The 18,589-nt window shown below is 42.9% G+C and overlaps 1 protein-coding gene across 1 annotated transcript in view; it reads left to right on the top strand.

The window, feature by feature from the left end:
- Positions 1-18,589, top strand: part of FOCAD (focadhesin) — a 272,312-nt gene that overhangs the window by 187,818 nt on the left and 65,905 nt on the right. The window contains exons 21-23 of the mRNA XM_008689800.2: positions 7,355-7,447; positions 14,658-14,746; positions 17,780-17,824. Of these exons, the coding sequence (XP_008688022.1) occupies positions 7,355-7,447; positions 14,658-14,746; positions 17,780-17,824 (227 nt within the window). The remainder of the gene's footprint in view (positions 1-7,354; positions 7,448-14,657; positions 14,747-17,779; positions 17,825-18,589) is intronic.

Genomic DNA, 18,589 nt, shown 5'->3' on the forward strand with positions numbered 1-18,589 from the left:
AATTGGGAGAAGTGGTATCTGTGCTTATTACACATTCCCCCTTAGAAAACACCGTGAAAAGTATGGTTTGCTGTATTTTAGAGACTCCATAATTACCATGTGATGTGAGTTGTTATGGTAACTGGGTTTTCCCCCCTCCTATTAAATAACAGAGTAAGTAAATGGTTGCTTGAGATGTGATTGAATTGTCAGCTTTCAGGCTAATGTTATCCTGATGGGGTGGGGGGGAATAGACTGAGGAAGAGAGAGAGAGAAGATGAGGGGGAGAGAGTCAGGGAGAGAAATTTTTAAATGTCCAGAAAGCACCCACAAAGAGAAGAGTGTCATTTTACTTTTAAAACGTGTCCTCTACAAGCCCTCCCTTCTTGTCCTTCAGTCACAATTTGTCAGGCGACAGGACTAACAAAATTATTTTTGTGCAAACAAGATTACTATTGACAGAAAATTGAAGGCTATTATATCTCATATGTAAACAATGGGACATTGAGTGGCTTCGGGGTCTCTAGCACTAAGTACAAATGGTTTTTCTTCTGGGCATGTGGGAGGAGTGTGTGTGTCACAGACTAAATGTAGTGGCTCAGTGTTTGTGTGTCTGTGGAGCAGCTGACATTAAATACTTTTATTCTTTTGATAATAAATACATCTGGGGAGCGTGGAAATGTCTTCCTTTGTGAAATTGGGGTTTTAAAGCCGATAGCAAGCACTTCGTTTACCTGTAAATTTGTACATGCTACCCTACCTTATTTCATTCTACTTTGACCTTCTAACCACCTCACCAAAGGTTATTTTACTCAGTTTATCGTATTTAATGAAAGTCTGTTAAAATGGATGTTTTCTTATAAACAAGTAATCATACTTGTTAAGATGGCGTAAGAGACAGAAGACACTACCAAATTTCTGGGCGGTGTATTCTGAACAGTAAGTTAATGAGCGGCCAGGTAGTTCCTTCAAGTAAACTATGTAGCAGTGAGGAAACAAAATCTACTTTTTGATTTTCTCTTTCAACATTTCCCTTTATTTGTGAATCGTGTTTCTAAGTGAGATATTTTCTGTTGAGCTACTATTTCAGGTATACTTGATTAAATCCTATATGATACAAGTAGGTTTAGTGAGGAGATTTCAAAATATAAAACATATAATACCCACTTGAAAATTGTGCTTTGTCACTCACTGTGGTTTTAGCTGGAACGAAACATTTCCTGGCCAGAACATTTTGGTCGTGCTTTTATAAAATTTCAAATAACTGTGTCCTCAACAATTTGTGTTTGAGTTTAGCTGTGTCTACCTAAAAAAGTTTTTTTGTTTTTTTTTTTGTTTTTTTTTTTTTTTTTTAGATTTTATTTATTTATTCGACAGAGAGAGACAGCCAGCGAGAGAGGGAACACAAGCAGGGGGAGTGAGAGAGGAAGAAGCAGGCTTATAGCGGAGGAGCCTGATGTGGGGCTCGATCCCATAACGCCGGGATCATGCCCTGAGCGGAAGGCAGACGCTTAATGACTGCACCACCCAGGCACCCCTAAAAAAGTTTTCTAACACTGTTTCCAGCCTGATTGAAAGTTGAACGTCATAATTTTCTGTGATTGCTTGTTTATGACCGTATAGTTTTCACATGACAGAATTTTGTCTTAAAGCAAATACTGTACATTTAATTTGATTAAACTCAGCAGGTACTTAATTGAACACTTAAGTGCAGAACGCTATTATGGGTCCATGGGAGGGATTCTGAGATGAGTAGGACAGGATCTCTACCCTTAGGATTGTATGAGGTTAGGGTGCATACACAAATAATCAAAGATGGAATCGGTTGAATGTTACAGGAGAGGTTTGTGCATCCTGGAAGTATAGAGATGGAAGAAACTATTTCAGTAAGTAGAGATGAGAGGAAGACGGGGCGTTCCAGGTAGTGGAAGTAGTGAGTGCAAAGGTGCCGTAGAGTATAGGACTGACTTGGGAATTGGTTTATAACCCAGTTCAGCCAGAATGCAGGTTAAATGAAAGAGAGGAGCAGGAAATCATCTAGGGAAATTGGATGGGGATCTTGGCCAGCAGAGTTCTTAACATGAGAACAAATTATGTCTTAAAGTAAATGGTGTGCTTTTGATTCTAAAAGGCTTTGAACATAGTACAAAAGAGTTTGGACTTTATTCTTTAATGAGCCATCAAAGGTTTTTGAAAAGAAGTTCCGAGTTAATGGAAGAGTAGCAGCACCATTTCGGATGTGTTAGAAAGAGGAAAGATGTTAGGCTGTTAGGAGATCAGTTAGGGGCCTCAGTACTCTAGGCAGGAATTCGGACTAAGCCAGTGAGGAAGAAAGTATGGAAAATAGAAGAAACATTTCAGAGGTGGAGTTGGCTGTTGAGTTGGGGGCAAGAAAGAAGTCCAGGATCAGTGAGAAGTTTCAGACCTGGGTGACTGGGATATTGATGTGTGATATTGATAGAAACACAAAAGATAAGAGGAAGGGTGGATTTTCAGTGCTGATGGCAAGTGTACAGAGTGTCATAGATGGTGGGAAGTGAGGGTTTGAGAAGCATTACAGGCTGAAAGTGACTTTCAGACTTTTAATTTTATTTGTATTGAGGTATAATATACACGCAGTGGATTTCACCTCTCTTAGTACTTAGTTCTATGAATTTTTATAAGTACGCACGTTCATGTAACCCATACCCCAGTCAAGATAAGAACAGTTCTGTCACCCTAAAAATTCCCCCATGCTCCTTTGTAGTCAGTAGCCCTTTCATCTCCCCCTTCTTCTGAAACCGCTGATCTAGTTTATGTCCTTCTGGTTAAAACCGTGTTTTCAAGAGTCCTGAGGACCACCGCAAATAGGGTCAGATGATCAAGAAGGCTGACCACCAAGCCCCCCAGCCCTCGTCCTCACTTCATCTAGACAAGTTTTGCCTGTTTTCTGTTTTATATATTGGCATTTTACTTGACGTTTGGGGTGGGTGGAAAAATTACATAGCCAAACATTCGAAAACTCGTCGTATTCTGCAGTGTTGCTGACACAACTCTCAGCCACTGTTCTGTCTCATCCAGATTTTTGCAGTAGCCCCTGTTAGTAGGCGGCTCTGCTCTGACCTTTGCCCCCTATGGTCTGTTCTCAACACAGCAGTCAGCATGATCCTTTTACGCTGTAGGTTAGATCATGTCTTTCTTCTCAAAACCTTATAATGGCTCCCCCTTTACTAAGAATAAAGACAAGTCCTGAGGGGCACCCAGGTGACTCAGTCAGTTAAGCGTCCGCCTCTCGATTTCAGCTCCGGTCATGAGCTCAGGGTTGTGACCTCAAGCCCGTGTTGGGTTCTGTCCTGGGTGTGGAGTCTGCTTAAGATTCTCTCTCTCCCTCTACTTCTGCCCCTCATCCTCTGTGCCCGCACACGCACACTGTCTCTCTCTCTCTCTCAAAAAAAAAAAAAAAAAAAAAAAAAAAGTCCTGAAAAGTGACCTAGAAGTCACTTCCCTGCACTGAGTGCCCTCTCAATTTGCCGAACTTCTCTCTCGCTCACTCTGCCCGTGCTCATTGGTTCCTCAGGCAGGTGAGCCATGTGGGCTTTAGGACCTGTGCCTTACCTTGTGTTTGTGTGTTTTTTAACTGAAGTAAAATTCACATAACATAAAATTAACCCTTTTAAAGCTTGAAGCATACAATTCTGTGGTATTCAGTATATTCACAATGTGCAAACCATCACCTCTGTCTAGTTCCAGAACATTTTCATCACCCTCCAGTGAGATCGTGTGTGTGTGTGTGTGTGTGTGTGTGTGTGTGTTAAACAGTCACTTCCCATTTCCCCCTCTCTTTTTTCCTTCCCTTGTCTCTTCCCCTCCCCTGGCAACCACAGTCTGCTTTCTGTCTCTATGGATTTACCTACTCTGGATATTTCATATAAATAAAATAATCTAATAGGAGCCTTTCTGTCTGGCTTCTTTCTCTTTCACGTAAATGTTTTCACAGTTCCTCTACATCTCTTTTGCGTCTGCACGCCATTCCTTTTTATGGTTGAATAATATTCCGTTGTAGATATATTGTGTTCGTTCGTTCTTCACTCACGTGGGTGCGCTCCATCTTTTGGTTAGTGTGAAAATGCTCTGAGCATTCATGTACAGTGTTTGTTTGCATAAATGGTTTTGATTCTTCTGGATATGTATGTAGAATTGGAATTGCTGGTTCATAAGGTAGTTCTGCGTCTGGCTTCTTGAGGAATGACCGAAGCTGAACTGTTTTCCATTCCCACCAGCACTTATCATCACATTCCACTCTTTATTCAGCCTTCACCTTCTCAACGGGGTCTACCTAACCACCCTGTTGAGTTCTGTAAACTGTTCCGGTCTCCGTCCTCCCTTCATTGTCCCCCCCCCCATACCCTCCTCATGTATATTTCTCTAATATGGTCTCTTTTTTAGGCACATGCATAATGTTTCATGGTACTTACTCCCTCTTACCACCTGGAAATGCTTACCCTTCTCCAGATTCTAGAGCCTGCTCATGCCAAGAGTCCATCAGACACCCATCATTGCAAGAGTATGTGTAGGTGAAGCAAGACGACATTCCACGTGCGTGAAAACTTGCCGCACAGTAGTTGAGAACCCTCATCCGCTGGGTAACAGGGTTGCCAGTTCGTGATTTACAATTCTTTAGTTGTTTGGGTTTCCTTCAAAGCCTTCTCAGAGTATAGCAAATTATACGTAGTTTTCATGCTTTAAAAATGCTAATTGTATTTTTCAGCCTAGCAACATTAACCTATATGGGTGGCTATATATTGAATTAGAATAGTGTCCTAAAATGTTTTTTTGTTAAAAACGGTCCAAGGCGTCTCTTTTGCTGTGTAACACAACTGGAGTGTAAGGGCATGACTGACTGCAGGCTCTTTCCCTGTTTCTCTTCAGTGAAGGAGAGCGCAGCGAGCCAGTGCATTTTTAAGGAGATTTTTTTTTTTAAAGATTTTATTTATTCATTCGACAGAGATAGAGACAGCCAGTGAGAAAGGGAACACAAACAGAGGGAGTGGGAGAGGAAGAAGCAGGCTCATAGCGGAGGAGCCTGATGTGGGGCTCGATCCCATAACGCCGGGATCACGCCCTGAGCCGAAGGCAGACGTTCAACCGCTGTGCCACCCAGGGGCCCCTAAGGAGATTTTTTCACAGCTGACTCCGTGGAACCCTGGGACCAGGTATAATCGCATAAACCACGAGGAGTTCAGGCTGGTGTGTCCGCTCGAGAGTTGTGCTGGGTCCCCGCACCCACCTTCAGATGTGGTTCGAGCGGCAGCGGGAGGATTAGCTTTCACCTTGGGTTTGTAACCTCCTTTCGAATAGGTTTCCGGGCACAAATGCTTCTGTTCTTAGAAGCTCAACGTTTGATTTGCTCATTTTCCTTTACATTTTTTCCATAATACTTTCTTTTTTCTTAACTGAGGTTGAAGTGGTAATCGCCACTGTTGTCCTTCCAAAAACATTCAGCGCTCTTTTTACCAATTCACGGAGACCCTGGATAGCCCCAGTGCTGCAGAGACGTCCGTGGATTATTTGACAGGAAAATATTGAAGTATTTTGAGGTTGTGAACTAAGAGAGGAAAGTTTGATTGTGGTGTTTGAGTGTTCTTTCTGTTAAATCCAGGTCTCAAAATAGGATTTTTTTTAAGGGGGGGAGGAGCAGAGGGAGGGGGACAGAGGGAATCCTAAGCAGGCTTCATGCCCAGTGCGGAGCCTGACGTGGGGCTCCATCTCAGGACCCTGAGATCATGACCTGAGCCAAAGTCAAGAGTCAGATGCTCAACTGACTGAGTCACCCAGATGCCCCAAATTGGACTTGATAGTTAATGTAGTTTATGAAACGGAAATAGAATTGACAGGAAATGCCCCACATTTTGGAAACGGACAGCAGGGCCAAGGACCGATTAATGCCTCTCCAGCTGGAAATGTGGCCTCCGTTGTAGTCTGCTTCCAGATAATGAGAGAGGAAGCAGGAGTTGGTGGGCCTGTTCCTTCCAGGATTTCTGTTGACCTATTGACAAGGCTCCCCCTCCCCTACTCGATACAGTGAGTACTTAATCGGAAAAAGAAGAAACCTATCCTTAAAATTTTTTTAAAGTTCATTTCATGGTGCGAGTGTCTTCTTCAGACTACATGTCAAGGTGTTTTGTTTGTTTGTTTGTTTGTTTTGAGAGAAGCAGTGCTAGGATGAGAAGTAATAGATAGCAGACAGAATTTTCTTTGTTCTTTTCATTCCCGTAGGTTCCTCTTAATTTTCCCTGATAATCTATTTGTGCTCCTTTCTGACTCTCCCACTAGAACGTTCTCTGCAGACACACACTGATTGATAATCCTCATAACCTGTCCTCGTACCTTGGGTGTAGCAGGCCCACACAAGGACTAGGGTTACAGAAAATTCCAGAGGCCCTGGGAAGCAGCTGTATTCAGAGCAGCTGTTCTCTTCCCTATCAAAGCCCTTGAGAAAATTAATTCCCACAATACAGTAAGACCTCCTTACGCACTCTAGTTATCATGATTCTGGGGCCATTATATAGAAATTCGTCTTTTTCGCTGTTTGTTGTTTTTGTGTGCGTAGGACCCAGACTACAGTTCTAGTTGTTTGGGTTTAGATGAGATGAGTTACAGGAAATGTGAAATGTGATGCACAGTGACTGTTTTTCTTGAGTGATCTTTCTTTCACAGAAGCAGACCTTGGGAAGATTTGTTGCAAGATAGCCTCATACTAATAGGTAGAAGCAGAAATGACTATGAAAACCAGATGTTTTGTCTGGGCCTCTCTTCAGAAACAGGGCTTCGGTGTTGGCGTATATCATTTTTCTCTTGTTTACGCACAGTGATTAAAGGGCATTTATCTAGTGGTGTGCGCGACTGAGGGACTCATTTGCATCTCTGGCCCTCATGGTTTCGACACAACGTGATATTTCTGTTGGCAATTGGAGTTTATTACTTCAGAAATTGTCATAGTAGAAATCCAGGATGTGAGCAATATTTATTTTTATTTAAAATGACTAGGGGCATTTGCCAGACAATACCTAGTTTCCTGACATTGGCAAGAGGCTTCACAGAGTTGCCCCCTCATTTTCAGGGACACATTTGTATTACACATACATCTTAACTTGTGATTACTGTGGAGCTCTATTTGCTTTAATTTAGAAAATTCCAGGCTTATTTTATTTTGTCTTGACGCGACTCTAAACTCTGCTCCTTTGAAAACAGCCGAAAGACCTTATTTGTGGTTCTGATCCTAGACTGATTTGGTTTGTTTTAGAATCTAAATCATTTAAATGAAGGGAAGGAAAGAAGTTTATTCTGTTTTAATACCACACAGTCTAACTTATGTTGTGGTCTGTTTTCCCCACAGGTTCACATCCAGCTTTCCGAGTGGCACCGGGCGATCTTTCTGCCACAGGCCTGGCTTGCGTATATGAGTCGAGCTTATCATGCCATTTTACAGGTAACGAAACCGTAGGATTGGGTGCTGTAGGACAGTGTCTCCTTCGGATCTCAAGTTTTACTGCACATATGGATTTAATATAAAACCAATTAGGAAAATAGCACTATCAAAAAGGCAGCGCTTGGGGCTCCTGGGTGGCTCAGTCGGATAAGTGTCTGCCTTCTGCTCAGGTCATGATCCCAGGGTCCCGGGATTGAGTCCCGCATGGGACTCCTTGCTCAGCGGGAGCCTGCTTCTCCCTCTGCCTGCTGCTGCCCCTGCTTGTGCTCTCTCTCTCCTTTTCTCTCTGACAAATAAATAAATCTTAAAAAAAAAAAATGCGACGTTTAGTTTTGCTCATAAAAGAATGTGAGTTATGCACGTAACTGCACTTACATTTCAACCTTAATGTCCTCCATCTGTTGCCAGTCCAGAGCCCCCCTTGGGTGCTCCTCTTCTACACCGTGCTGCTTTCTGAGATCTCCTAGATGTCACAGGTGTCCCCTGTGGCTGTCCCACGGCACCTTGTCGTGAGCACGTCCCAGGCTGAGCTCACCATCCGCCCCTGTACCTGTGCCTCCCCAGGCTGGACTTGTTTACAGTTCCAGCCTTATTATCTCTTAGTCCTTCCCCGGAATTGTGTGTTTCAGTCTCGCTAAGTCTCTTCGTTGTCCACACTCGGCATGTCTCCCCTAACCTCTTGACTCACACACAGCCGCTTCAGCTATAGGCCCTGCCTTCCCTCTTTGCCCACCTAATTTCTGCTGGTTTTTTAGAGTATTTTATCTCTGAAGGCACCTACCTGTGGGGCCCCCAAAACTGAATTATATGCCCCTCTTTTGTGCTTTCTTAGAATCCCTGCTTCCCCACCCTACCCCCACCCTCACTTTAAGATTTGATTTGATTTTTTAATATTTTTTTTGGTAATCTCTACACCCAACGTGGGGCTGGAACTCACAACCCCGAGATCACGAGTCCTGCCCTCTGCTGACTGAGCCGGTCAAGCATCCCCCATGCTTCCCGTTTTGAAGCCCTTACCAACTTAGGTGTTTGTCTGGGGTCCTTTGGTTCTCTCTGTTCCTTAAAGCTAGGAACTGTTGTTTTCTTCCCTGTTGTCTCTCCAGAACCTGGCACAGTGTCTGAAACATAGTAGGTGCTTTCTAAATAAACGAATTATACTCAATTTGCCTTCATTTAATCCAGCAATACTGAAAGTCGTAGGTTGTGAATTTTGAAATTAGAAAATTTGGGGTCAGGGGCGCCTGGGTGGCACAACGGTTAAGTGCCTGCCTTCGGCTCAGGGCGTGATCCCAGCGTTATGGGATCGAGCCCCACATCAGGCTCCTCTGCTATGAGCCTGCTTCTTCCTCTTCCACTCCCCCTGCTTGTGTTCCCTCTCTCGCTGGCTGTCTCTATCTCTGTCAAATAAATAAATAAAATCTTTAAAAAAAAAAAAAATTTGGGGTCAGCGTGGGAATATATGAACAGTTAACAATATAAGGAAATGACTAACCAACCTTTATTCCGAGCTTAAAATTCATTTTTAAGGATGATAGAAAAAAAAATCTGATGGTACCTAAGTAATTTGTGGCCCAGAATAGGATTTTCATGGAGTCTCAGGAAGTGTGGTGTTATGGTTAAGGGCTAACAGCTGTCCTGGAAGACCAAGTGGGGAGAAGGAGTGGGTGGGGCGGGGGGGGGGTTCGGGAAGGAATGACTAAGCATCTTAGCATTGGTGTTCTCGTCTTAAATTAAAACTTTGCTGCAGCCTATTTTATTGAGTCTAGGATTTGTGAAGCAGCGATGCATCTTCAGAGGTTCTGACTCATTAGAACTGAGTAGGGGACCAGGAACGTCCATGTTCACCAAGCTGTCCAGTCATTTTAACATAGTCTGTCAGCCACAGCACTGCGTTTTAGACGGTTCCCCAAACTACACTGGAATTCAGATTTTAAAGATGGCCTTTTAGAACCCTCCTTCGGCTCAGCTTTCACACGTTTTTGTTCCAGGTGGCATCTGGGCCCTCGGTTTTGAACAGATGCATGAGTGGAGGAATGTGTGTTACTCATACACACCGTCAACCAATCGTAGTTTTTATGCAACGAGAGTGAGATTGCAAGTCAGAGTATGCACTTTTTCTCACATCTGTTTGCCTCGATGTGATTTTTCCAGTGCTTTCCTTCAGCAAACATTTACGGGCCACCTTTCACTGGCCAGGCCCTGTGCCAGCCGTGTCGGATACGAAGGAGAATAAAGCGCTCCTTCCTCTCTGCGAGCTCCTGGTCCAGTGCGGGAGACTGACACTCCACCAGCAACTGTAATACAACATCTCTGAGGCTTTTTTTTTTAATGGATTTTATTTATTTATTAGGGAATGAAAGAGCACAAGGAGGAGGAACAGCAGGCAGAGGGAGAGGGAGAAGCAGGTTCCCTGCTCAGCAAGGAACCTGATGTGGGACTCGATCCCAGGACCCTGGGAGCATGACCTGAGCCGAAGGCAGCCGCTTAACTAGCTGAGCCACCCAGGTGCCCCATCTCTGAGGCTTTAACAGAGGCTGTACAAAGTACTATGGGTGCCTGGAGAAAGAAGGAAGGAATAACTCCTCCTCCTGGAGCATGAATTGAGAATTTTATTTAGCTCGTAGCATAAGGAAGGCTAAATTGAACAGGATGATGGTATATGCCGATGACTTGCAATTGATTTAAAAAAAAAAAAAACCTCCACAGTTATTTTTTATAATAAGAACTACCATTTATTGAACAGCTAGTATGTGTCCAACACTTCACATGTATTATTTCAATGAATGTTTACAGAAACCCTTTGACGTGAGTGTTGTTAACCCCGTGTATGATGGGATTCCAGACGAAAAAGCAGGGTTTGCTAGGAAAGCAAAGCAACAGTGCAAAACCCAACAGTCACAACTGTCGGGCTCCAGGGAAGGAACTGGGACTTCACCTGGATTTGTCTGTCCCCAGAGCCTCAGCCTTTTCCACTGCGGCACGCACGTTCCCTGGCACTGTCATTCGTTGTAACAACAAATAATGGAAATTGCTTTAGTTTTTTAGAGGATAGATCTGTTTATGAAAAGCCAGCTGAGTACATTTAGTACTGCAGGTCAATTATCCTGCCTTTCTACTGTTGTAGGTGCTGGTGTGCCTCTTTGCTTATTTATCCTTTAAAACCCTTTTTACTGGGGCGCCTGGGTAGTGCAGTCGCTAAGCGTCTGCTTTCGGCTCAGGGCGTGATCCCGGCATTCTGGGATCGAGCCCCACATCAGGCTCCTCCGCTGGGAGCCTGCTTCTTCCTCTCCCACTCCCCCTGCTTGTGTTCCCTCTCTTGCTAGCTGTCTCTCTGTCAAATAAATAAATAAAATCTTTTAAAAAAAATAAAATAAAACCCTTTTTACTTTGGATTTCTCAGTTCCCCTGAGAATTGGTGACAATAGAAATGAAACTCAAAGCGTGGACTCTGAGAAGATCTTCGGTATCATTTAAAAGTACAGGAAAGCTTTTTAGGGCATCACTATTATTTGAAAGCACACTGATGCATTTTAATTGTTTGAGTTTTTTTAAATGAGCCCACACCCTTAAACCGAATTTATGGTGTCTTAGAAGAATTAGAGCAACTGCCAGACTCCTTGTCTATATCAAGAATTTCTGTCCTGGAGGACCCTTCTGTACAAGAGTTACAGTTCCTTCCATCTGGTGCTAGACATACTTTGTAGCATTAAACCAGAGGATCATTTAGAGGAGGCGTGTTTTATTCAGTTAAGCCTAGGAGACGTGTTGAAGGATACATCCTACATTACTTCCTGGAGGTTGATTACAATGTGAATAAGTTCGAGATCCTGATCAGGACCAGTGGTTTTAGCCTGGGCATCTGCTTCCGGCCTGATCTAATTTTTCCACAAGAATGTTGGAATTTGAATTTTAAGCATATCAATGTGGTTGACACGAGGAGGTATTTGGCTTTCTCCCCATTAAGATGGAAAATGCGGATAGATACGAGTTGATTGACAGTTCAGAGTCCGTTTTGGTAAGGAGGGCTGTACAGCCGCCTTTACCTTGGTCCCCATGTGGCATGCCGAGTTGGTTAAGTTCTCCGGCCTTCGCGGAAAGGGCTCTTGTGAATATGACCTCAGCCTGGAGAGAGGAATTAGAAAGCAGGTTGACTGCAGACGTTTGCTTCCTGAGTGGGTCAGCTGGCTGTGAAGCAATCTGAAATCCAAACCTGGGTCCGGAATTGCGACCCTGGTAGATTTCTCTCTGACCGTTTGTAGGAGTTGTTTGTTCTTAACGTCTGCACGTTTGGGACTAGGTGAGGTCGCTCACTAGAATCAGCAAGCTCTTAGTTATATAGATGGGAGAGTCAAAAAAAAAAAAAGGTAAGAAGGGTAGATAAATAATTGGAGTCTACAGGCAACCCGAAAATCTCGGTTCAGGTGACCATTTCCGCCATTTTCCTCCCGGTGAGTGCTTTCCCCCCTTAATCACAGAAGCAGAGGTGACAGGGATGGGTGGCCTGATGAACAACACAGACTCCGGGGGCACAGTGGGTCTGAATAAATAGCCCCACAGGGACTGGGTGGACAGGGGGAGAGAGACATTCCAGAAGAGGATTGAGAGGAGCGAGAAACTTTGGAAGAAGAAGTAAGAAATTTAGTTACGCCGATGGCTGTACTGGGTTATGGCTATAGGAGAGATTAGAAACATAGGCCTTCTCAGTAGGCTGCCTGTATACTAAGCTCTTTTGTTTTATGGTTTATTTCTAAGCAGATTTTGAACCTTTTCATTTCCTACTGTTTATCCTTTTTGGAAAAGGATATAAGCAAGTACATGTTCCTAGGAGTAAAGAGGCCTAATTTAAGAAGCATAACTAACAGGGATAGGCAAGAAATACTATTTTCTAATTTGCCTATCGCTCTGGGAGGTCAGTATCAGTATTAATAAGTATTAATATTAATGTCTTGCCGGTTTGTTCGCCTCTGATACCTTGCTCCAGGAGACAGAGGGGAGAATGAAAGGGCCAGGGTTCTATCTTTGGAAACACGGAGATGGGGATGGATATGAGTGAAGTGAATGGAAATTATGAAGGATGAGAATAGGGTGCCCATCAAATCTCTGAGCCTGTGAGCTGGTCAGCCGCAGGGCACCGTGGGCTGGAATTTGCACTGAAGGACAAGGACCCCTTAACCTGATAAACAGTCTTTGCCTTCAGTGAGCTCGCAGGCTGGTGGTAACTGAGAGTTTATATATATTCATGAGAGATCAGTTCCTAAGAAGATAATAGAGGGAGGTGGGGTTGTTGTTGTTGTTGTTGTTGTTGTTGTTGTTGACAATAAACCTGGTATGGAAGCTCTTTGTTATCAGCTACCACACTAAACAGACACTTCCCACAGGATGTAGCTTGGCGCTCTAATGCCGTGAGATAGTTGTTAGCTACGTTTCACAAATGAGGAAATGCAAGTTTAGAGAGATGAAGTAACTTGTCGGAATTTACACGGCGAGTAAGGGAGCATGGCCTTAGATGAAGGCATTCTGATTCCAGAGCCCACATCCTCAACCCAGCAAGCTGTATTGCTTCCCTCTCTACAGTTTGTATGGAGATAGACTTTGCTGCTGCGGAAAGGACTCTTTTTAGGACTCTCTCCTTTTCATTTTATTTTATTCTTTATTTTTTAAGTAAGCTCTACACCTGGCACGGGGCTTGAACTCACAACCCTGAGACAGAGCGCGTGTGCTCTACTGACTGAGCCAGCCAGGCGCCCCCATACTTTAGAACTCTAAAATCAGTAAGGAAAAGACAACCAGTAGGAAAGTAGACACACGGGGATGCCTGGGTGGCACAGTCAGTTGGGTGTCGAACTCTTGGTTTCAGCTCAGGTCGTGATCTCAGGGTCGTGGGATGGAGGAGAGCCCCGTGTCAGGCTGTGTGCTCAGCACGGAGTCTGCGTTTCTTTCTTCCTCTCCCTCTCTGTGCCTCCTCCAGGCTCTCTCTCGCAAATAAATAAACAAATCTTTAAAAAGAGAAAAAAAAAAAAAAAGAAAGAAAGAAAAATGGACACAGTAGGAAATCTAAAAGTCAATAAACATTTGAAAGGATTTTCAATCTCATTGATAAACAGTGAAATAAAAATTAAAACCATAATAAACACTGTTTCGCACTTGCCAGAACAGTAAAAATTCAAAGCCTGACAACTCCAAATATTGGTGAGAATGTGGAGTAGCTAGAACTTGTATTTTCCCTTCCCTTCCCTTCCCTTCTCCCTTCTCTTCCCTTCCCTCCCCACTTTCCTCCCTCCCCCCTCCTTCCTTTCCTTTTTTCTTTTTTCTTTTCTTTTCTTTCTTTCTTTCAAGATTTTATTTATACATTTGAAAGATAGAGAAAATGGGGGGGGGGCAGAGGGAGAGGGAGAAGCAGACTCCCCACTGAGCAGGGAGCCCAATGTGGGGCTTGACCCCAGGGTCCTGAGATTATGACCTGAGCCGAAATCATCAGTTGGACGCTTAACCAACCAAGCCACCCAGGAGCCCCTAAACCAGTGTTTTAAGTACATTTAAATAATGTAATTGCTGATAGACTAGAGGGGAAAGGAGCTGATCAAAATAATCCTGAGTGTAAAAAAACAGGATAATTATCTGAAGGTCTTGGTCTTAAAGGGGTGATAGCAACTATAGTTTTCTTGTGTATAGAAGTGAAAATTATGGTATTGACTTTTATAAATTCAAGAGGTAAATATGTAATGTGTAGGTGTTTGAGAGTAACTTTGGTTATATATGACCCAAATCTTTCGTGTTAGATGATAAGCCCCATTTTCTGTCGTTCCGTTGTAGTACGGATGCCCAGACCCCAGTCTTGGTAATAGTGTCCGTTACAACGATCAGCTATCGACAGAGGCAGATCATTATGATAAGGGGGATTTTTTTTTTTTTAACGGGACCTATGGAATTCAAATCTGCTTTTAATCGATATCCCAAAATGAAGTGCTATGCACTAAATTTCCCAAATCTACAGCTGCTCCAGGATAAATTTCTTTGGTGAGTGTTGAAATACCTGAGTGGTGATATAATTCTCTGTCCTCACACATTCTTTTTTAATAATCTAACATTTTATCAGGAACGCTGGAAGCCAATGGGGAAAGCTATATCGGTTATCAGTGTTTTACAAAGAAATGTTGAGGTCATTTCGGCCGTCAGGTTTGCATGCCGATTTATGCTGTGTGTCCTGCAGGGCAGGGCAGGAGAGCTGGACTTGCAACTGAAACATGGGAAAGAAGGCCCCGAGGAGGTGCAGTACAAAAAAGGCACAGCCTGGCTCTGGTAAGGGGACAGCATCCCGCAGCTCATTGCTCATCATGGGAAACAAAGGACGAGCGGGGAGGGGCCCACTGTTTAAAGGCTTATGTGGGGAATTTTAACTTGCATACATGCCCGAAGGTGAAGAGACTAAAGCTCTGATAGATGGACTTTCCAGATCTAACAACTAGAGCTTTATTCGTAAATTTTAATTATTTTTAAAATGGTTTTCTAAAGCAGTGTGGAAATGGGTTGCTTTTCCCTTTTCCCCCCTGTAACTGATTATTTCATATGCTTTCAAAGGAGAAATTCTGTTTTTCCCACTCAATTCATTGCCTTCATAACAACTCCTGTTTCGTCAAGGAATACCCTTCCACTCCCGTGCTCCCCCCTCCCCAAGACATCTTCATTATTAGGAGCAACTTTAAGGCGTCAGGGTTTTAATTTCTTTGGCAGACATCCCCAAGCGAATTCCTACTATATTAGCTAGAAATGTATAAGCGCTGGCACATTAAAAGCAATTTAAATTATTACATGGGTTAGGAAGAATACCTTGTCAGATTAATGTGGCAGCCACCTAAATCGCGGTAAAGTGCCTAGAACCTAAATTGCTTTACCTGCAGCCACCAGGTTTCTTGAATCTAAAAATCTGTTCAAAGCTTACTGGAGTTTAGGTTTTTGTTTACTGATAACTGGCATTTGTAGAAAAGCAGAAGCTGTGTGCACGTATGTTTAAGTAATTCTATTGTAAGTTACATTTTCTAGATTAACTTTCAAAGTAGGAACACAGTTTAAAACATTAGGACATCGAAATTAAGATTAGAGGTTAAGAATTTGGATTTCGCTTCCCCTTTGTGATTCTCTTTTACGTATAGTTGAGGTTCATCTACTAAAAATGATCATTTGGTGGGGGTTGTATATTGGCTATATTCTCCAAAATATTAGAGATGGAATGAAGAATGTGACAGAAAGGTGGGTGTCCAGGGTTACTCCAAGATTTTGACTGTGAGTAACTTAAAGTATGAACTTCCCACTTACTAAGATGGGAGGACAATAGTCTGTGTAGGGTAGGAATTAGGTTTGGGACTTGCTAATTAGACCTCCAATTTGGAGGTATCAGGTAGGTCGTTGACCATATGAGTCTAGAGTTTGGGGATGAGGTCGGGGCTGAAAATATAAATTTGGGAATTACCAACATATCAACTGCCTCTAAAATCATGGTGCTCGATCAGATCACCTAAAGGGAAGAGAAAAGGTCAGAGGACAGAGCCTCAGAGCAGTTCAACATTTAGACATGGGGCAGATGAAGAGGCACCCAATAAAGCGCAGAGAAAAGTAGTGGTCAGTGATGTGGGAGGAAAACCAAGAAAGAATGGAATCTGAAACACCGAGGGAAGAAGATGTTTGGAGACAGGAGAAACCAGTTATGTCAAAGGCTGCTATGAGGCTGCAAAAGGTGGAGACGGAGAATCAGGAAAGACTTAACCTCTTGAAAGTCCTTGGCGGCCATGACAGGAGCTGTTTTGGTGGAGCTGTGGGGACAAAAGCCAGATTATAGAAGGGTCTAGAAAGAGTGGAAGGAAATGAGCTCTTTTAAATGAGTTCTGATGTATGAAAGCAGTGAAATGGGGCAATCGCTGGGGAGTTTTTTCTTCTTTGAAGATGGTAGACACCACAGTGTGTTCACCTGCTAAGGGGAGTTATACAAGTGGAGAAGGAACATTTGGTGGTACAGCAGACAGAAGCAGGTAGGTAAGAGGTGGGAACTAGCCCACACATAGAAGGTTTGGCCCTACACAGAATTATAGGCAGGTCATCATTTGTAAATATTCCACATTGACCAGTAATAAAACCCGCAGTGAGTTCACTGTACTCCATTTAGGAAGCCTGAGATAGGACAATACATTTTAGAGAAATTTATTGTCGAATAGTTTTATAGAATGCAAGTTTATCGTCTGTAGGAGCAATGTTTGCAACCTTTTGAAAAACTTGGCTCTTAAGATCGAGTCATTCTCAGAGTGCTGAGAGCTAAGATTCTTTAACATTTCCAGTGAAAATAAAGCAGCTATAACATTTGCAAAATTTTATATTTATAAAAAGTTTGAACTTACGAAACTTAAAGTGTATAGTGAAAATATCGATGATTGCTTCTTCAAATACGGCAGTCCATGGTTGTTCTTGAGCTCAAGGCTTTTATGTTGAAAAGACATTTTATCTGGTGAATATTTGAATTGGGTATGCTGTCTTCCAGTCCACACGTGTAATTATTTTCTTTCGGCTCCAGAGTGATTTTATAACCATTTAAAATTTTATTTTCTATACACACTTAGTGACTATTCCATTATCTACGATTTGGAAATAGTAAATTGCTATTTTAGTGAGCTCTTCTGCAAAAAACGAGAGAATGTCTTAGTCAGTTTAGGCTGCTATAACTAAAATACCATAGATTGGGTGGATGGCTTAAACCACAGAAATTTATTTCTCACCCTTCTGGAGGCTGGGACATGCCAGTCAAGGGGCCAGGATATGTTGCGCTGGTGAGGGCCTGCTTCCTGGTTTGCAAGGGGCTGCCTTCGCCTTGTACTGTCACGTGAAGGAAGGCAAGCATTGTGTCTCTTCTTACAGGGGCACTCGTCCCACTCATCCCACTCATCCCACTCATGAGTGCGCCACCCGCACGACCTCCCAAAGGCCTCACCTCCAAACGCTCTACAGGGAGTGTTAGGATTTTAATATATGAATTTCCAGGGAATACGGACATTCAGCCCAGAGCAGAATATAACATAAAGGATGCCTGTGTAGCCACCACTCAGTTTAAGAGGTGACACTGCCATAACTGCCCATGTGTCCCTCCTTCCCTGCCTCCAATAAGTGACCTAAGGAATAGGCAGGGGAGAGTCTTTGAAGTAGAGCTCCTATGCCAGGTTTTTCACCTTACACTAAAACTCCACATACATTGTTTTAGGATCTGGAGTCTTATCAGTTGACAGGTAAGCAAAAAGATTGGGTTCTTATCCCAACGTAAACTCCCGCACCTATTTTCAATCTGTATTGCAGGGTCCGAGACATGTTGACTGAGGAGATCACCAAGGCGGCGGCCAAGTAAGATCCATTTATTCTCTTACCAAAAATTTTCTTTAAATTTTTTTCCCCCAGCAGGTGCATACCATTTCTCCCTTTAGAGTGTATCCCAACTTTAAGAATTTTGAAGGATTTTTAAATTATGTTTTTTAAATCAGTTGTTATCCTTTCTCATGTTAAGTTAATTCTTAAGTTAATGTCTTTTTGTGAGAAGACAGAGGAATCAATACAAACATGACTTCTACATCAAGAGTCACTGAGGTCGTGCCCTTGTTGTACACCTAACAAAGTGCCCCGTGCTTTGACTTAGATTTAAAGGATTCTCATTTGGGTTGGGGCGGGGGCGGGGGCTGCTGAGGGAAGGAGAAATTCTTGCTAATGTGAATTACGTGGGTTCTACAAATAGGTTATTAAATCTCAACTGCGAGCCAGGAAATAAATCAAAGTAGTACTTCCTTTCATTCCCTTTGTGTTACTGGGCCCAGGGTATCTAAAAATTGAATTTTTAAATACCAAAAACGAGCGTGAAGGCCCATGAAAATGGCAGTTTCAATCATATCCTTATGGTTGTTTTAACAAAAATAATGAGTATTACCACCTTGAGGCTTTTTATTTATCTTAAGCCAACTCTCAACAGAAAATTATACCCTAATGAACTTGCTTGAACAATCTCTTCAGGTTTCTTTGCTAACAAGCTGAGTAATTGTTTCTGGCAGTAAGTTACATGTCAGTTACGGCCACTTCTCCCTTCCACCATCACCTTTAGGGCTGCCCTTTCTGTAGGAC

This window comes from Ursus maritimus, unplaced genomic scaffold, assembly GCF_017311325.1.
Source record: "Ursus maritimus isolate PB19 unplaced genomic scaffold, ASM1731132v1 scaffold_17, whole genome shotgun sequence".
Classification (NCBI taxonomy): Eukaryota; Metazoa; Chordata; class Mammalia; order Carnivora; family Ursidae; genus Ursus; species Ursus maritimus.